This window comes from Archocentrus centrarchus, chromosome 21 (genome assembly GCF_007364275.1).
Source record: "Archocentrus centrarchus isolate MPI-CPG fArcCen1 chromosome 21, fArcCen1, whole genome shotgun sequence".
Taxonomy (NCBI): Eukaryota; Metazoa; Chordata; class Actinopteri; order Cichliformes; family Cichlidae; genus Archocentrus; species Archocentrus centrarchus.
Genome location: NC_044366.1, coordinates 35,098,164 through 35,115,353, shown reverse-complemented (window position 1 = coordinate 35,115,353; position 17,190 = coordinate 35,098,164). Strand labels below are relative to the sequence as shown.

The 17,190-nt window shown below is 40.7% G+C and overlaps 1 protein-coding gene across 3 annotated transcripts in view; it reads right to left on the bottom strand.

The window, feature by feature from the left end:
* The window catches only part of dgkg (diacylglycerol kinase, gamma), a 157,304-nt gene that overhangs the window by 39,832 nt on the left and 100,282 nt on the right, over positions 1–17,190 (bottom strand). For all 3 annotated transcript variants that reach the window (XM_030757799.1, XM_030757797.1, XM_030757798.1), the window contains 2 exons: positions 12,595–12,659; positions 309–399 (listed from right to left, as the gene is read on the bottom strand). In XM_030757799.1, coding sequence (XP_030613659.1) covers positions 309–399; positions 12,595–12,659 — 156 coding nt within the window. The remainder of the gene's footprint in view (positions 1–308; positions 400–12,594; positions 12,660–17,190) is intronic.

Sequence of the window (17,190 nt, the reverse complement as noted above, 5' to 3'; positions counted from 1 at the left end):
TATTAATCTGATGATGTGCTATGAATAGCCTGCCTCATTAACACAAGCAAACTACTGTTGTAAACTTGTGATGCACTTTTTTTTTTGGAAAAACACATTGAGTAGCCTTCCAGTGAAAACCCAAACTTGTTGGCATGTATTGTACATAAGATGTTTCATATTTTCATCTTTTTTTAAAATTAACTACAACATGTCTTGAGGATTTAATCAGATTCCCATGTTTCTGTCAGCTAACCAATCATTCACTTTCTGCCATTACTCATCCATTCAGCATCAGTGACAACAGCTTTAATAAGACTGTGACTCACCTCGACTTCTATGCATTCGTTTAGTTTCTTGCAGGTGGCAGAAATTGTCTCAGTGGTGCCAAACTCAAAGTACCAGAGCTTGTTCTTCATTCTGAGGAGAGAGAGGGGACACGGAGGACAAACTTCTTTATTTTTTTACAAACACATCAGAAAATACTCCCACTTCATACGTACTGTGTTATGAGCCTGCGGCATGATTTGTTTTGGGTGTAGTGGACACATATTGAAGCTGTCTGGTGCCTTGAGTCATCTCACATTTTCTGACAGTTCAGGACAGCTTACGGTCATGTGACCTAAGAGCTCAAAACTCCATCAATGCACCCTGAAGCTTTAAAATGGGGACACCAGCACTCGCAGCATTGAAAGTGCAGAAAGTTGACCCCCACCATCTGTCAAACAGGCGTTCTGCTGCTCTCATCAAAACTGTCCTGTGAGCTGCAACGTGAGCATTGCCTCTGGAGGGGACATAGGGTGAAACATTGCTGGTAGAGATTATAAGATCAGGGTAAACATTACTGTGATTCACAACATTCAAAGCAAACCATGGGTCTGACTGAGGTTCATTTCTGCCCTGCAGACAGATTTGTCAGAGGTGACCCGATGGAGGCATTTTTGTTTATATTCTCATGTCATTCGTTCCTGTTCCACAGCTGAACAGTGGATGAATGATACAGTTTTCAGTCAAGGTGAAATCTCTGATCGGTCTCGAAAGATTAACAATAAACCTCAAGTGCGCTTCACTGGTTCACAGTGAAAATGTAGTAATTTCACAATTAAAACACTAATTTAAAATTAAAGCACTAATCAATTTTCTTTTTTGGTAGATTACCAGGATTACAACTTGTGTCCATACAGTGCCCCCATAAAAAATGTGGCTATCTTGTAATTTTATTGCCTGTATTGTGCCACGTACCTACATTGTTAGCCTGTCAGTTGTGCTTTAAGGCCTTATAATATCTTATTACTATTTTATCATTTTAGCACACTTGTGTTAATTACCAACAGCTGGGATCAATAACTTTGAATACCTGCACCCCGCTGAGATGACTGTTTGCAGTTTATTTGAGAAACAATGATCAGACAATTTAAAAGAAAAAGTTAAGAGACTGCCACTGATCAGATTAAATATGTTGTCATCATTTGTCATGGTCAGCAATGCCACAGGAATATTCTACATAGCCAACGTTAACGTCTGGCTACTGAAATCCAATTCAAATGGAGGAACATGCTGTTTTTACCTTGCTCTGCTTCCCTCTGAAATGCTCAGCAAAATCAGTATTTTTGGTATCACTATGCATCATTGATGGCTTTAAACTATGCTAGACTTGTTGATTGGTTAAGGAAAATCAAATACCTTCTGTGTATTAAATTTCATCATGGGTGGGACATGCACCACATTCCATGGTAGTTAACCCAATAATCTTTTAGACTCTGAGGTGCTCTGTTGTGAAAGCAGCCGTTTTGAAGGCTTATGAGCTGGTTCCTGAGGCTTACAGACAACGGTTTCTGACGTGGAGAAAGGGTGAAAAGCCTTGAATTTGTCTGTGATTTGTCTGAACATTTTATGTGTTGGTGTTTGGCCATGCAGGCTGACAGTTTTGAGAAGCTGTGTGACCTGATCATTTTAGAGCATCCCTGAGACTATTGTTACACATGTCAACAATCAGAAGGTGAAAACTGCTGCTGAGGCTGCTGCGTTAGCAGATGATTATTTGCTGACACATAAGCATGCCTCTGGGGGGTTTTGGGGCCCATGGTAGTGTGGTTGGTGCAGATATTGATAATGTTGGACCTTCTGGTCCATCAGGTAGGTCTGAGGGCAAGGTTCACAGCAGTTCACACAACCTTGGGAAGGTTTGTAATTTTTGTCATAAGAAAGGGCATTGGAAAGTTGATTGCTATGCTCTTCAGGCTAAATCGCGGTCCGTAGGGTCACTGTCCCGCGTCAGGTTTGTCCCCAGCCTGTCCCCAGCTTAGAGTCTTTTTTATCTTCTGTCTCTGATGGTTTGGTTTCCCTTGTGGGGAAACCATTTATTTTATGGCAAAATAAACTGGTGTTTTGAACTTAACATGTGTCCCTCCTATCATTTGTCATGGCCTTTGAACCGGACTATGACAGTTTGCTTTGGGTGGTTTTGGGTTAAGCAAATACTGGTGCATTTCCCCTCATGGAAACAAGAACAGCTATTGTCAGGGAAGGACCATAATGGTTCTCAATCACCACTGAATTTCCTTTGTGGGCTTAATCAGACCTGACATCAATCTGGCTCAGTTACAAGGTGTGCTGTGTAGGTTAGTCTGGTTCACTTTGCATAACAGACTGTGAAATTCACAGTTGCAAGTAGCTAGCTGCCTTCTTGATAAATATCTGAAGTAGCTTTCAACCCTGTGAGGGCTATCAGGGGATTTATACTCCTGTGTTAAGTCTATGCCCTAAGTATGCCATAACTGCAAACCCCTCTGAAACCCTATGACATAACCTACGCTGTAATCTGACGTGCACTTCCCTAGAAATGTAACTATATGTTGCGTTGACACAGCCCACACCTATTATCACTGGCCTGTTCAGTACTGTTGATTCCTCCTGTGCATTTCTGGAGATTTGTTTTTAAACAGATTAGTGACAGAATAATAATCAGTGCCTTAATATAAGGATTCACAGATGTCAGCTTCTTACCAAAATGATCAGACTAGACCTGAGGGAATGCATGAAAAGTTGTAAGAACTTGAGGGACAAATGTTTGCCTCTGAAACGTTTTTACAGCACCAAACAGTGGGGAGACAATTTTATTATCATGGCTGGGACTTCGTATAAAACACTGGGACACGACCAGAAAATAATTAAGACATAATGCACCACACACAAGCATGTGGTGCTGACCATTGCATAGGTTATATTGTAGGCTCTACTGAGATTCATGGCACGAGTCTAAATCAACCCTGATCCTAAACATGTGCTATAAGAATTTGCCATTTTTGTTCTTTTTGAATTGTTGAAGACAAAGAATGACCCTGCATATTTATGTAATGACTAAAAGTGAAGCATGTTTAGTGAAATCACAGTAGGTACACTGGTATGTGGAAATATTGCTTATACTAACAACATAGGTATTGACACAACAGCTTTGTATAATGTGGGTGTTTCAGTACCAAGGTTAGGTGCTAGGAAGTATGGATATAGGAAGTATGCTAAGAAAATATGACATTTAAAGCAAACATGACAGACAGAAGCTCTTTACAAAAGTCTCAAACATTCAACATTTGACAGAATAAAAAAGGTGTGGAGACAGACCACTGCTGAAAAGACGTCAGAGACAGCATTAAAATCTGTAATTACGCTTCACGTTCTTTAAAAGGTACCACAATTGTCTTAAGCTGATACACTTGTTCACATGTTTTTCTTGCTGCTAATTGTCTTTCTGTGTCTCGCTCGCTCTCTTTCACCTTAATTCCTCCCCAGAAACCTCCGCTGCTGTCAAATCAGGGGATTATGAGCATATTTGAGATCACAATTAGGAACAGTTGTGATTCTCAACGAGGCGAGCTGCCTAACCTCATTAAGCTGCTTCCACTTGAGACAGCCTGTAAAAAAATGCAATTAACTCATGTTTTCGCCTCCTCTCTTATGAACAGCGAGTGCAACAGGGAGGCAGACTACTTCCTTAAGCCTTTCCACCGTTATTCCCATGTTTCTGCACTAAACCTAATGCAAAACTACAACAAAAGGGATCGTAAATAAGCTAAAAAGTCTCACACTAATCTCTCATTATTAGTCTCCTGTTCAGCATCTGCTAAAGCCTTAGGTTGGCTTTCACAATGTGCTCACAAAGAGAAGTACTGATTAATTCTATTCAACTTTAATAAATACTGTTTGGGTTTTAAGATGAAATATCTTTTTCCAAGTAAAATTAGTAAAGTAATTCAAAGAGCAGGTGAAGCATAGAGATTGGTGATGTAATAAGGTGGAGGGTGAAGCTGTGCTGTTATGAAAACATGGTTCAGGTGCTTTACTGCCTTAGTACATCTCACGGCTCCAAAACCCTCACCAGTATACTGTACCTGAGGATCTCTTGCCCTTCCCTTCAGATAAGCATCTCCCTAAATCACCCATCTGAACAATGACTTTATGACCCCACCAACTCTGTTCAGCCCTTCCTCCTCCTCTCTCATACCTGTTGTGAAATCAGGAGAATACAGGGTCAGGGGGTAGAATCAATTTGCAGAGAATGTATCCTGACATTGAAAATCGATTTTGTACATCGAGTGAGTGTTTCCAGAAAGAATATTGCCCTTTAGTTTTATGGAAGCAGAAATATCATCATGTTTGTCCTGAACAGTGTGATGAATGAAACAGATACTGAGCCCGAACAGAGAGAAGTGGCACCTCGAGCTTGATAAAATAAAGCGCTGAAGGCTAACACAATACTGGCTGCAGTGTTTTGAAACAGCTGTTAAGAAGGTGCTGATATCTGATCTCTGCTAATCCAATCAGGTGATCAGTGACCTAAAGCTTCAATGACCCACTCTTTAACCTTGACAAAGCAGCTTAGATAGAGAGCTAATGGTAGCTATATTTACAAACACCAGGTAAGAAAATAGATATGTTTGTTCAAGGTACAATTGTGGTCAAAAGTTTACATGCATTCATTGTGGGCATAATTTGGGGCTTTTAATGACTTATTTGAACTGTTCTTTTGCCAGGTGGAATGAGCATACATTTTTAATGACCTTTAAAAACAAGCATTGAGTGCACAAGTCTTAATTTATTCTGGATTTTCTCTAATTCACACAAATAAACATACCCCTCCACTAACATTTGGCTCTGGGAAGGCTGTTCCAGAAGCTTAATGCTAGTCTCTTTTGTCCATTCCAAAAACCAGTTTTGATGTGTGTTTGGGTTCATTGTCCCAAACACCCAGTTGTGTCCAAGTTTCACCTTTACTCCTTCAAACTGGCGCATTAATTATCAATCTTTGTCTTGTCTGACTGTAACAGTTTTCAGCAGTTTCCCATTCATGGCAGGCTTGAGCCTTGGCAGTTCCTGGGTTGTTCCTAAATATCCTAACCAATTTCCTCTCATCTGAGATGACAGTTTGGGTTTTCTTCCAGACTTTGATGACACATCTGAATAATCAGTTATTTGAACTGATGATCTTGGAATCTGCAGTTGTTTCAAAATGGCTCCAAGAGACCCTCCCAATTTCTGTAATTCTACAGTTCTCCTTCTTATAGCTTCACTGAGTGGACTGGACTTTCCCATTGTTCTGAGCATTGGTTAGTCCAGTGAGTGCTCCTTTTTATGCTGGCAAAGAGAAACTACCAGCTGTAGTCAATCATGATCATGATCAAGAGAAGTTAATAGGCTATGGGCTTGTAAAGCTAAAAGACATTTTAGAACCTTCACCGTTTAAGAGATTTAAGTGAGTGTATGTATATATTTGCGCCTGCACGGATACTTCTTCTTAATTATGTATTAAATTGCAGGACACATTATTACTGAATACCACTGAAGTCAATTTAACATAGTGAAAGGAGAAGGTGGTAAAGGATAAAACAAGTAAAATGTCACTGAACATTGTATCTACATGGATTCTAAAAAGAGAATAACTTCCCCAGTGTGGTGTGAACATTTGCCTGAATAACAGGAAGTAAGTGGATTTTACCTCTGAACCAGGAGAAAAAGAAGGGGGAATGGGGGGGGAAGGGGGGGGGGGGGGGGGCAATAACTCAAAATAATTAAAAATTCACAAGGGGTACAAAAAAGCTTGGCAATTTGGTAGAAATGGGGCAGATGGGAGCTTATTAAAGATGGCATCACTCTGAATTGAAGGGATAAATTAAAATAGTGCTCAACAGCAGCTAAAAGGGATCGATGTTGCTTTCCCTTAATTCCTGTGATATATTTTGAACTGTGAATCATGCAAACCTTCCAAGAATAATAAAATTTAGGTGAAAATTAGCAAATAGGTGAAAGAGAATCCTTGTTTTAACTGCAGTGTGATGCACAAATCAACCAGTGAGGCTGATATGTGAGGAAAGAAGCATTTCTATAATAATGATGGTCTTTTTTAACCATATCAAAAATATATTTAAGATTTCTGTATTCCAGTTTCCTGATATTTATTGGCCAACACATCTGCATATGTTAAATATACTTAATTTGATCATTTATTGGGCGGCCTCACCAAAACAAAGTAAAATCTTGTCTAGACTTTATCATTAATTGAAGAGAGTTTTTCCAAAGATGGACATAATGTTTAAGCATTTAACATGGTTATAATACACAGATTGTAATAATCATGTATTATGTACATATACAAGTATTATATCCCTCGGAGTGATGACCCTACAGAATCTGAATCAGGTTCCTCTCAGTGGTTAGACGTACGACTCTCACAGTGGAATTTTCTGAAAAGATATTTTTAGACAAAAATCTTTAAAATCAACTGTGCACCAACTGCTCAGCATCAAAAACCCCAGAAGGAAACAGTTAGAGACTAACTGCTGTGGAACATCCAGTGGTTAAAAGTAATAAAAGATATTTTCTTTATGGGGTGATAGAGACCAAATTAATCTGTAACAAGTGGAAGGATGAATGAGCAGTGTTTGCTGACAAGATCACGATATCATCTCAGAAGGTCCCAATCAGTTACTGCAGGTTTAACCTGCACATCACTTCATAGTTGAAATACAGTGAAGCACTGTGATTGCAGCACAGCTTTCAACTAAATCACCAACTGGTAGTTGATACAGGCATGTGAATAAAATGTTCCATTGTAACTGGTTTGTTTACACGGAAAAGTTGGAAAGCTTACTCTTAACATTTATTTGCTTGTTTATTTGTTTGTTTGTTTTTTTATGTACTATTGTATCATCTCAAATGGTGAGGCAAAGGCTGTGATGGTTCTGGGCCAGTGTGTTTAGTTCCTTTTTGTGTAGTTTTGTTTTTGTTTTACTTTTTTGGGTTGTGTTTCTTAGTTCTTCTTCCAGTTTAGTTTCTCAGTGTGTTGTTTGGGTGTTCTATTATTTAGTTATTTGTATGTTATTCAGGTTCCCTTCATTTGTGTTCCTGTGTCTGTTTTGTTCCCCTGTCTTGGCCCTTCTGTGTTTAGTTCCCTTCCTGTTGTTTCCTTGTGTGGTGTTCAGGTTCCCTCTCCCTCAGCTCTAGAGTTTAGTTCTCCCTGTGTTTTCCCTTAGTGTCCCTCCCTTGTCTTGTGTCTGTCTTCCCCGTGTTGTCAGCCTGTATTCTAGTAGTTGTCTGTTTAGTCATATGTTTAGATTCCCTCTGTGTCAAGTTTCTGTGTGTTAAGTCTGCGTGTGTGTTATGGTTGGTCACTTCCTGTTTTATTTTGACAGTCTGGTGTTTCTTGTGCTTTGTGTTTAGTTTTGCTTCACCTGCGTAATTATGTTCACCTGTGCCCCTCACCTGCTGTCATTAGCCCTGGTGTATTTATTGTCTGCTTTTGTCTTTGTCCTCCTCGTCAGTGTAGCCTTCCATGTTGGCTTGCCTGCTTAGTGTTTTGTATTTCGAGTTTCAAGTTTTCAAGTTTCCTCGTGTAGCTGGCCCCTGACCAGCCTAGTCGTGTTAAGTGTTTTCAATAAACTGCAGTATAAGTCATCTCTTGCCTCTGAGTCCCGCATTGAGGTCCTCTCTGCCCTGCCTGCTGCAGCAGTCGTGACAGAGGCATTTTTTTCTTCTTTGACCTCTCAGTAAGAATAAAGCACAGCATTAACTGAGCCAGTATTATTCAATGAGGTCATAATGACAATCAGCTAATACCACATAAACAGTTCTTTGGAAAAGAAGATGATTTAAATTAATCTCTGAGATTTCCTCTGCACTGGCGAGATGTTCACACTGTTCAAATACAACCTCTGTGATCTTCTCATCATTGGAATGTGCATATATGCACAGATACTGTAGGTTCTCCATCTTATACGAACTCTCACGAAAAAGTGCCCTCAGTGGAGCTATGCCATAACACAGCTGTAGTGTTGAACTCATGTTTGAATGAGTTTAAGATGCAGGCTCGTTAGGCCAGACTTGCTAACGTCTCTGAATCCCGTTTAGTATTGGGACAAGTCTGCACTGCATGCTGCCAGATGAGCACAAAGGCTGTAGCAGCACACCGTTTAGCATGCACAAGATGAAGATTAAATAGACATCTTTCACTGCCTTCTGAGATCTCGTTATTTTCTCTTTGGCTTAAAATCAACGTAATACACTAGCAGTCACTGAAGGGAGATTAGCCATGTCACATCAAATTGGTCTGTTTCTCCCTAAGAGGTGTGACTGGGGCAAAACATTTCCAATATTTACTGATGCTAGCTGTGGGAAGGCGTAAATGAATGTCAAACAAAAGGTTTAACATTCAGTACAATGGGACATTAATAACAGTCCAGTCCCACTCATTGCTTTTTCATGGTCAGCTATACAGTACTGTACAAAAGTTCTGAACAATCTTTCATTTATTTATGTTTTGCTGGGATTTATTGTAGCATGTGCAAACGCGAAAATATAGTATGTAAGGCAATAACAGAATTTGTACAATGAGCTTGTCTAATGAGCTTGAAAGTCAATATTTGGTATGACCACATTTATTCTTCAACACAGCCTGAACTCTCTGATGCAAGCTTTCTTCTAATTTCTTTAATTCAGCTCCAAACTTTGAAACCCATCTCTCTCTCTCTCGCTTTGAATCGCTTCCAGAACGAATGACACACGTTCTCTGACACACAGAAAGACCGCATTGTCCACACTGTGAGAAATCATTAGCACCTGGGCTTCAGGCTCCTGGAGGTCTGGCTACTGTGATCATCAGATGCTGATGGAGCTCCACAAGCTGAGCTGTCAAGAATCACACATCCCCTCTGTCCCAGTAGGCCTGAGATGGGAGGGTGAAGGGAGAGTATGTGATAGTGGGGGATGGTTTGTGGTGCAAGTGTGTGAGAGAAACACGCAGACAATGCGGGATTGTAACTGACAGGAAGGACAATAAAGCACTGAACTAAGTCCTACATGTGGCCATGGGCCTCTCTCACCAGGTCAAAGGTGATTTATCATATGCTCACCCACAGAGGAAAAAAACGGCTTGGTCTCAACATTGACTCCTTTCAATTTAAACTGCTGTAAAAATGGAGGGGTGTTTACCCTGCCAAAACTTCAGTCACACAACAATAGAACAGTTGCAGTTGTCCGTCAACTGTCTTCTGCTCTGCTGCAGTACAAAAAAGGAACTTCACAGAAGAACAATAACCTCCAGCAGTGGCTTACTGTAAATATTGTACAGTAGGCTGTTGGTAGTCGGGGTGTCAACACACTCTTGCTTGGAGCTGCAGTTTGATCTGTGTCACAAGTGGCTCTCAAAGCAACAGAGACAGTCCCACAAAGCAACATCCAAGAACATTTTGTAGAAAAGGAAAGCGCTTTAAAGGTTGTTGTGTTTAACCTCTGGATTTATGTAGGCTAAATATGTCCTGCTGTCCACATAAATGCTTTACATCTTTTAAGTCTGTCTAATGGATCAATGAGGGGGTCCTCTGAGAAGAGAAGTATCTTTCTTTTATCTGCCCATGATGCTGGATACAGATATGAGACTAAGGATGAAAACTACAGCATTAATTACTGAATTTCAAATGGTAAACAAGCCATCTTGTCTCCCTTCATACTCGCCCCGCTCCTCTTTTATTTTTTTCTTTTTCATTTTCCACAGTATGTTGACTAATTAGCTGTGGAGTGAAGCAGTGGCACACATGTTGTTGTCATCATGCAAACAACATGAAACACACAGAGCCTCGTTCCCAAGTGAGTGAGCGGCATTCAAAACAAGCTCCTACACTGTACTGAGTATTCAAAGCACAAGTACACACTGCAACAAAGGCAGGCCACTTTTACTGTCTAATTAACTTGTGATTTCAAACCTTCAGAGCCACGCATTCAGGGATTGTGCTTCTCTGCATCCTTAAGCGCAATCACACATGGCCTACAGTAAACAAAGTATGGTTTTTAAGCAAATGATAGGTGCAGATCTGCATGCGGCCACACTGGGGACACTTTGCATAGCTCACTATGAGAAACTTGAGAACATTCTCACATTCACACACACTGATTGTTTATCGCACTTGCCCTCAGGCTACAATAAAGACAGCAAGCAAAGCAGCATCTCATCAACAGTCATTCCCCTCAGGGCAACAGTATGTGTCTACAGAGGCTGCGTGCGTACTGCTGCTGTTTGATTGTTCTCCTGAACAACTGCTTCAGAAGTGTGGTAAAGTTTGCTGGAATTCAAAGGAAGCAGCTTTTTAAACATTAAGTGAGCATTCAATTTAATTCAATTCAATTTTATTTATATAGCACCAAATCACAAAAAACAGTCACCTCAAGGCGCAAATAACACCCCCATTTCCTTCAAAGTCCTTTCAAGTGTTGTACTACACATTTTTGCTTTTCATGAGTCATTTCACATCATGCTCCCCAGCCCTAATCCTAACTTTTTTGCATGTCATTTAAATTGCCATGAAAATGTGCCTAAAGTGACATTCAATTTACATTGAAGCCATGATATCACATTGAGAATGAGCAGCAACCTCCAGGGTTCATAAATAAAGCCAATGCAAAGTGCCAAAAGCTATAGATCCTGTAACGGCCAGTTGGGGCTGGCTCCAAGGCCCCGTTTCCATGTTGTTCCAGGAATCTGCTGGAGCCACTCTCCCAGTTTGGGGGTCACTGCCCCGCGTGTTCCGATTACCACGGGGACCCATGTTACCATCATCTTCCACATCCTTTCCAGCCCTTGGTATTTGTCGAGCTTCTCGTGTTCCCTCTTCTTGATGTTCCCGTCACTTGGTATTGCTACATCTATCACCACGACTTTCTTCCTTTGTTTGTCCACCACTGTGATGTCCGGTTGGTTAGCCACCACAAGTTTGTCTGTCTGTATCTGGAAGTCCCACAGGATCTTAGCTCTGTTGTTCTCAACCACCCTTGGGGGCGTGTCCCATTTTGACCTCGGGACTTCCAGGTCATACTCGGCACAGATGTTCCTGTATACTATGCCAGCCACTTGGTTATGGCGTTCCATGTATGCCATGCCTGCTAGCATCTTGCACCCTGCTGTTATGTGCTGGATTGTCTCCGGAGCATCTCTGCACAGCCTGCACCTGGGGTCCTGCCTGGTGTGGTACACCCCAGCCTCTACTGATCTTGTACTTAGAGCTTGCTCTTGTGCTGCCATGATTAGTGCCTCTGTGCTGTCTGTCAGTCCAGTCTTGTCCAGCCATTGGTAGGATTTCTCCATGTCAGCCACTTCTTCTATCTGCCGGTGGTACATGCCGTGCAGAGGCCTGTCCTTCCACGATGGTTCCTGTTCTTCGTCCTCTTCTTTCTCAGGTTTCTACTGCCTGAGGTACTCACTAAGCACATGATCCTTTGTGGCCATCTTCCTGATGTATTCATGGATCTTCATTGTTTCATCTATATATCCCAGCAGATACCCTGCTGGGATATATATATATATATATATATATATATATAGAGTGCGTTTGATATAAAAATCCTGAAGGTAACCTCAACCTACATTTAAGACTTCAAACTGAACTTTAGCTGACAGAGAAATGTAACGTCTCTCTGTTACATGTATTCTTGGTGTACAGAGACTGAATTCATCTGTCTGAACCAGGCGGCGGCATTTCATTGACTCTGGGTCACTGTGACCCTCTCCGCTGACCTCGCCCTCTTTCATCAGTCTGAGGCGACCACCCACATGATGTAACTATTAATTAGTTGTGCTCTTGCTGTCCTGGCCTCCACTACGAGAATGACGCAACTTCTATTTACATTTTGACAGTCCCCATCTGCCCTCAGTCATCCTGCTGTATGTCTAGAACATTAACTAGTAATTTCATGATTAGTTGAGGACTTCAAAAAGTAAAGAACAACAACAAAACAAAAAGCATAGCTCCAGGCCAGCTGGACTGAGCTAGAAGAGCTGCATATACTCTTCTAGCTCAGTTCACGTTTAACTCAAACAAGGCCAACACTGCCAATATATCGACCCCTCTCTGTGGCAGGGTTTGCCCTGTTATTGATTGTGGATAACTGTGGGGTGTGAAACTGGGTTTCTAGATTAAAGTGCTAGATCAGTTGTTGGTTATGAGTTTCTTTATAGCTGGGTGAAGGTTAGCTTACTTTTGGAGCAGCAAAATATGTATGTGAAACCCACTATCCCTGTAAGTACCAGAGTCAGTCACTCCATGTAGCTGCACTGAAAATATCTCATTCACTAACCTGCTGTTAAACTTCTCCGGGTGCTTCTCACGCATCAGATGAAAGCGATGGGCGATGGAGGCGTCCTGGAGGGGAAAACAGAAAAGACAACACGGCATCAATCTTACACATTATTGCAGCTTGCTATAGGTCACATGTGAAGTCAGCTTTGTGCCAGCATAAAAAAGATGTTACCCATCAGTAACATTTGATCATCCCTCATTTTTAGAGCAGGCATTAGAACAGAAACCATATTTGTTCAGTCATTTGACAGAATTTTGTCCCAAAGCTGGTTTGTAGTTTGAGCATTTGCTTAGCATGGGGGTCAGTGTGTGCATCATTAGTAGCCATGAGGGGACTAAAGCTGAAACTGAACTTTTAACTGTTTCTGATACAAAAATGGACACATAGCCTCAGCTAAATAGACTACATGAATAAAAATAAATTCATATTACAATATAATACATAACAGTACTCAAAGAAACCAAATGGAACCTTTATAAAATCTTATATTATGGAAAAGTCAGAAACTTTTAAGGGATTTTTATCAGATCTGACTGATGCTTTTACAATGCAGTTTTTATTACCCAGTGATAACTGGAAATAAAGTTCACTTAGATGTCTAGCACATGCCCAGGCTACAATATTGTATGGCCTGTTTGTGTTATTGGTAAATTGATTTCCTTAGTCATATTGAGAAAAATAAACATATGACCTTGTGGATATAAATAAACAGAAAATAAATACAGGACCCACTGTATGCTTATATACAGCAAAATGAATTTACATCTATGCACAATTAATGAACCATGTCCACCGTTCATTGTCACCATAAGTGCACCATTATCATCCACACACTGTCCATCCCCATTTATGTTATATATATGCAACCATATTGTAAAAGGGAATTTCACAACTAAACTTTCATTATTGCATATTTGCATGCCTGATAGGTTACTATATGTCAATAACATGCACCTGACAAAAATACATACAATGACGTGCTTGAAAAGAAGTTGATTTTGTAGGCTGGGCTAATTCATGTGGCTTCAGTCCTTAACTACATTTATGCAGTTATTTATCCAACATTACTCTTTTGATAAAGCTGCTTCTGGCTGACACTTTGTCATAAGGGGTCACCACAGCAGGGAGCTCTGGATGTTTGATTTGGCAGGTTTACAATAGATGCCCTTCATGAAGCAAACACAAAGGGAACTGGCTCTCTCACTGGAATCAAACAAGTAACCTTTTGTTTGCCAAGCAAATGTTTTACCCATTACACTCTGGAGCCACAACGTTAAACATTTGATATGATCCCCAAATAAAGGCCCTGTTTCCGCAATGCTGTTTCCACTGGAAACGGTGTCGTTTTGATGCGTTTCAGCCTTCTGTTTACACGATAGCCTTTCAGAAACGATCTGTGTTTACACGATGACACGTAAAACGATGAAAACGATGTAGTTCCCATGCCAGGCCACAAATTGGCATTGGTTTTCTCTTTGCAAAGTTTGTTTACGCAAGATGCGCATGCGTGGAGTGACACAGTAAGAAGCGCGGCAAATTGTTCTTTACTTACAAAACGGCCAGTGTGAGAGGTTTTGTGTGGACTGACGATGAGGTTGGATTGCTGGTGCACACAACGCTGAATTACAAAACAGTAAAAACACAAGAAAAGCACAAGAAGCACTCGTGAATCCGCGAATACTGTTTATCAATTTGCGGTAAGGTGAGTAAGTTTGTTTTGTGGATACAAATGAGATGTTATCGTGAAATTAAAATGATGCAATACATTTACTCATTTAAGGCTATTGGTAGATGGTTGCTATCCAGCACGATGATGTCATATATAGATAGGAAACTTTTCACACAGATGGACCCATGTACCATATTTGGTTGCTCAACTCCTGATAGTCTAGGAGGTACAGTGAGACATTTCCTGTATTATAGTCAAATACCTTCCCCAAACAAATGGCTGAAGATGTTTCAAGAGGGCTGCAGAGTTCTGAGACACAGTGCTGTGAAAAAGTATTCACCCCTTCCAGATTTCTTAGGTTTTGCATATTTGTCACAGTTAAATGTTTCAGATCATCAAACATAACAGTTATAATAACAGTTAATTCATGATTTAATAAGAGGGGACCATTCATATGGGCCTGGTAGGTTTGGATTGCTTTTTTCCTTTAATAAATCATCATTTAAAAACTGTATTTTGGATTTACTTGGAGCATCTTTGCATAATATTAACATGTGTTTAATGGGGCTTTCCTTGTCTTCAGTGAGCATTACAGAGGACCTGCTGTGCTCACTTCATATTTTTATTCCTGGACTCTTATTTCTCTATTATAAGAGGATGATGACCTGAGGGTACAGCCCCTCATTTGAAACAAGCCATTTCAGCTCCCCTTTTCCTTTAATCCAACTTTCTTTTGATTGGCTGCCATTCACAAACAGAAGGTCATTATTTGAAACTCTGGCTTTGTTTAAAATGAGTGTCCACCAACGTATATACTGTACATATATGACAGAAAGTAAAGAAAAGTGGTAAAGGTTCCCTATAAAAAAATCTCTTAATCCATTCATGAAATTTGTTGTTTTAGAAATTTAAAAAGTTATCCTTTGTTAGTGTCTTATTTTGACATTTGACAGAAAGCTCACTACTTTAATCAGTAATAGAAATAATAGTTATTTAGAGCCATTTACATACCAGTGTCCTCCCACTGGACATTGCTGAACAGGAGCACAGTAATTTTCGATCAAACAGTATTTTGGGCCAGTCTACTACACTCCCCCCCCCCCCCCCCCCCCACCACCACCACCACCTCCTGCAGTAATTCAGTCTAAAGAGCACAAAAATATTGAGGAGAATAAAGCTATGGCTAATGACACATTACAGCACTGAACTGAAGGTTACAAGTTGACTGAAGCAGGTCTCAGACCAGACTCTGCCTTCCTCCCCTGTGTATTTAACCCCTGACCTCTGGGCCAAAGGTGAATGTACCCCTGATCAGTCACAAGAGCAGCCTCAGTGTGACCTCTTAAAATAGGCAAACAAACACCAGCAGCAGCCACAGCGACATTATCAATGTTTGACATCTGAAATGATATTGTACTCTGCTCTTCTTGATTCATTTATCACAGACATGCTTGACAGTCACAAGAACCCTTGACAGTGCTTTCTGTTAAATCATAGTTTTGCTTTTGTTTGCCTTTCAAGATAAAAATACTTCCATAATACTAACTTCCACAAGACAGATAAGAATCTGAAGACTCAGATAACATTATGTAAATATGTTTGCAACACCTCAGATACACTAGTATCTGCAGCAGTACAAAGATATCATAAACACGCATGCACAGAACACACAAACAGATTTCAGATCAATGACACAGAGCAGTCCTAATCTGAACTGAGCCTGACCAGAGCTGCTTCTGCTCCACTAAGGCCCAAGGATGTAATATGTTTTTACAGATAAACACTAACTGTACATATAAAATAAGTTAAAGATTGACTACATGTCAAAGGAAGCAATATGGCTAATGTACATTTGAGCTGGTACATAGCATGCGTGTCATGATCCTGGGCCGGTGGCCCAGTGCTTTCTGTTCTTTTGGTTATGTTTTGTTATCTCTGATTATGTTTATTTGGTTTCTGTCATGTGGGTCTTCAGTTGGTTATGGTTTTGAGTTTAGTCTGCATTTGTGTCTTTGTTTACTTCCTGTTTTAGTTTGATAGTTTAGTACTCCCTGTGTCCTGTCTAGTTTTGCTTCCCTTGTTTATTAGGTAGATTCTGTTCACCTGTGCCCAGTGTTCCCCAGCTGTTTCTTGTTACCCACCATTACCTCCTGTATGTATTTAAGCCCTTGGGTTTGCTTTGTTCTTTGTCGTGTCCTCGTCTCATGGTCAGTGGTGTCTTCACTGCCGTGCTGTGTGCTTCATGTTTCATGCCATGTTCTTATGTCCATAGTTATGCTCATGCTTATGTTTAGGTTCAGGTTCAAGTTTATTTATGTTTATGTTTAGTAATAGGTACTGCTGGCACCCGCCCAGACTGTGTTAAATAAAATCCAAGCTAAAGTAAGCTCTTGCCTCTGAGTCCTGCATTGAGGTCCTCTGCCTTGCCTGCGGTAGCAGAACGTGACAATGAGAGCATTGTGGGTGTAAAGTATTGCTGATAGTGGAGTCAGTAATGATAGTGTATGAAGACTCGGACTTAAGGGCTCATCCTTTTGCTCTGTCAGAGTGCACAATGATGATTAATAATTTATAATAATTAGGGCTGGGACTTTAACGCGTTAATTTCGATTAATTAATTACGGGGAAATTAACGCGTTAAAAATGTTAACGCACTTTGCACCGTGGAACGTTTCTCAGTGCGCGAGTTCCAGGCATACAGATTATATCGACGCACGATGTCCAAATTAGGGGCCGCATCCTGCGAAGGACCCGGCCCACGTCTTTCGCAGCCTACGAAGACCACAAAGGCCGGAAGTGAGCGGCTAGCCTTCATATCAGCTGCCGTCACCTCTGCGTAGCTCATGTCACCTAGCAACCGTGAGTGTGAAGCACAGCTGTGTAAAAACAGCTGTTAAACGGAGAACGAACTTTTTCTCCTTTTT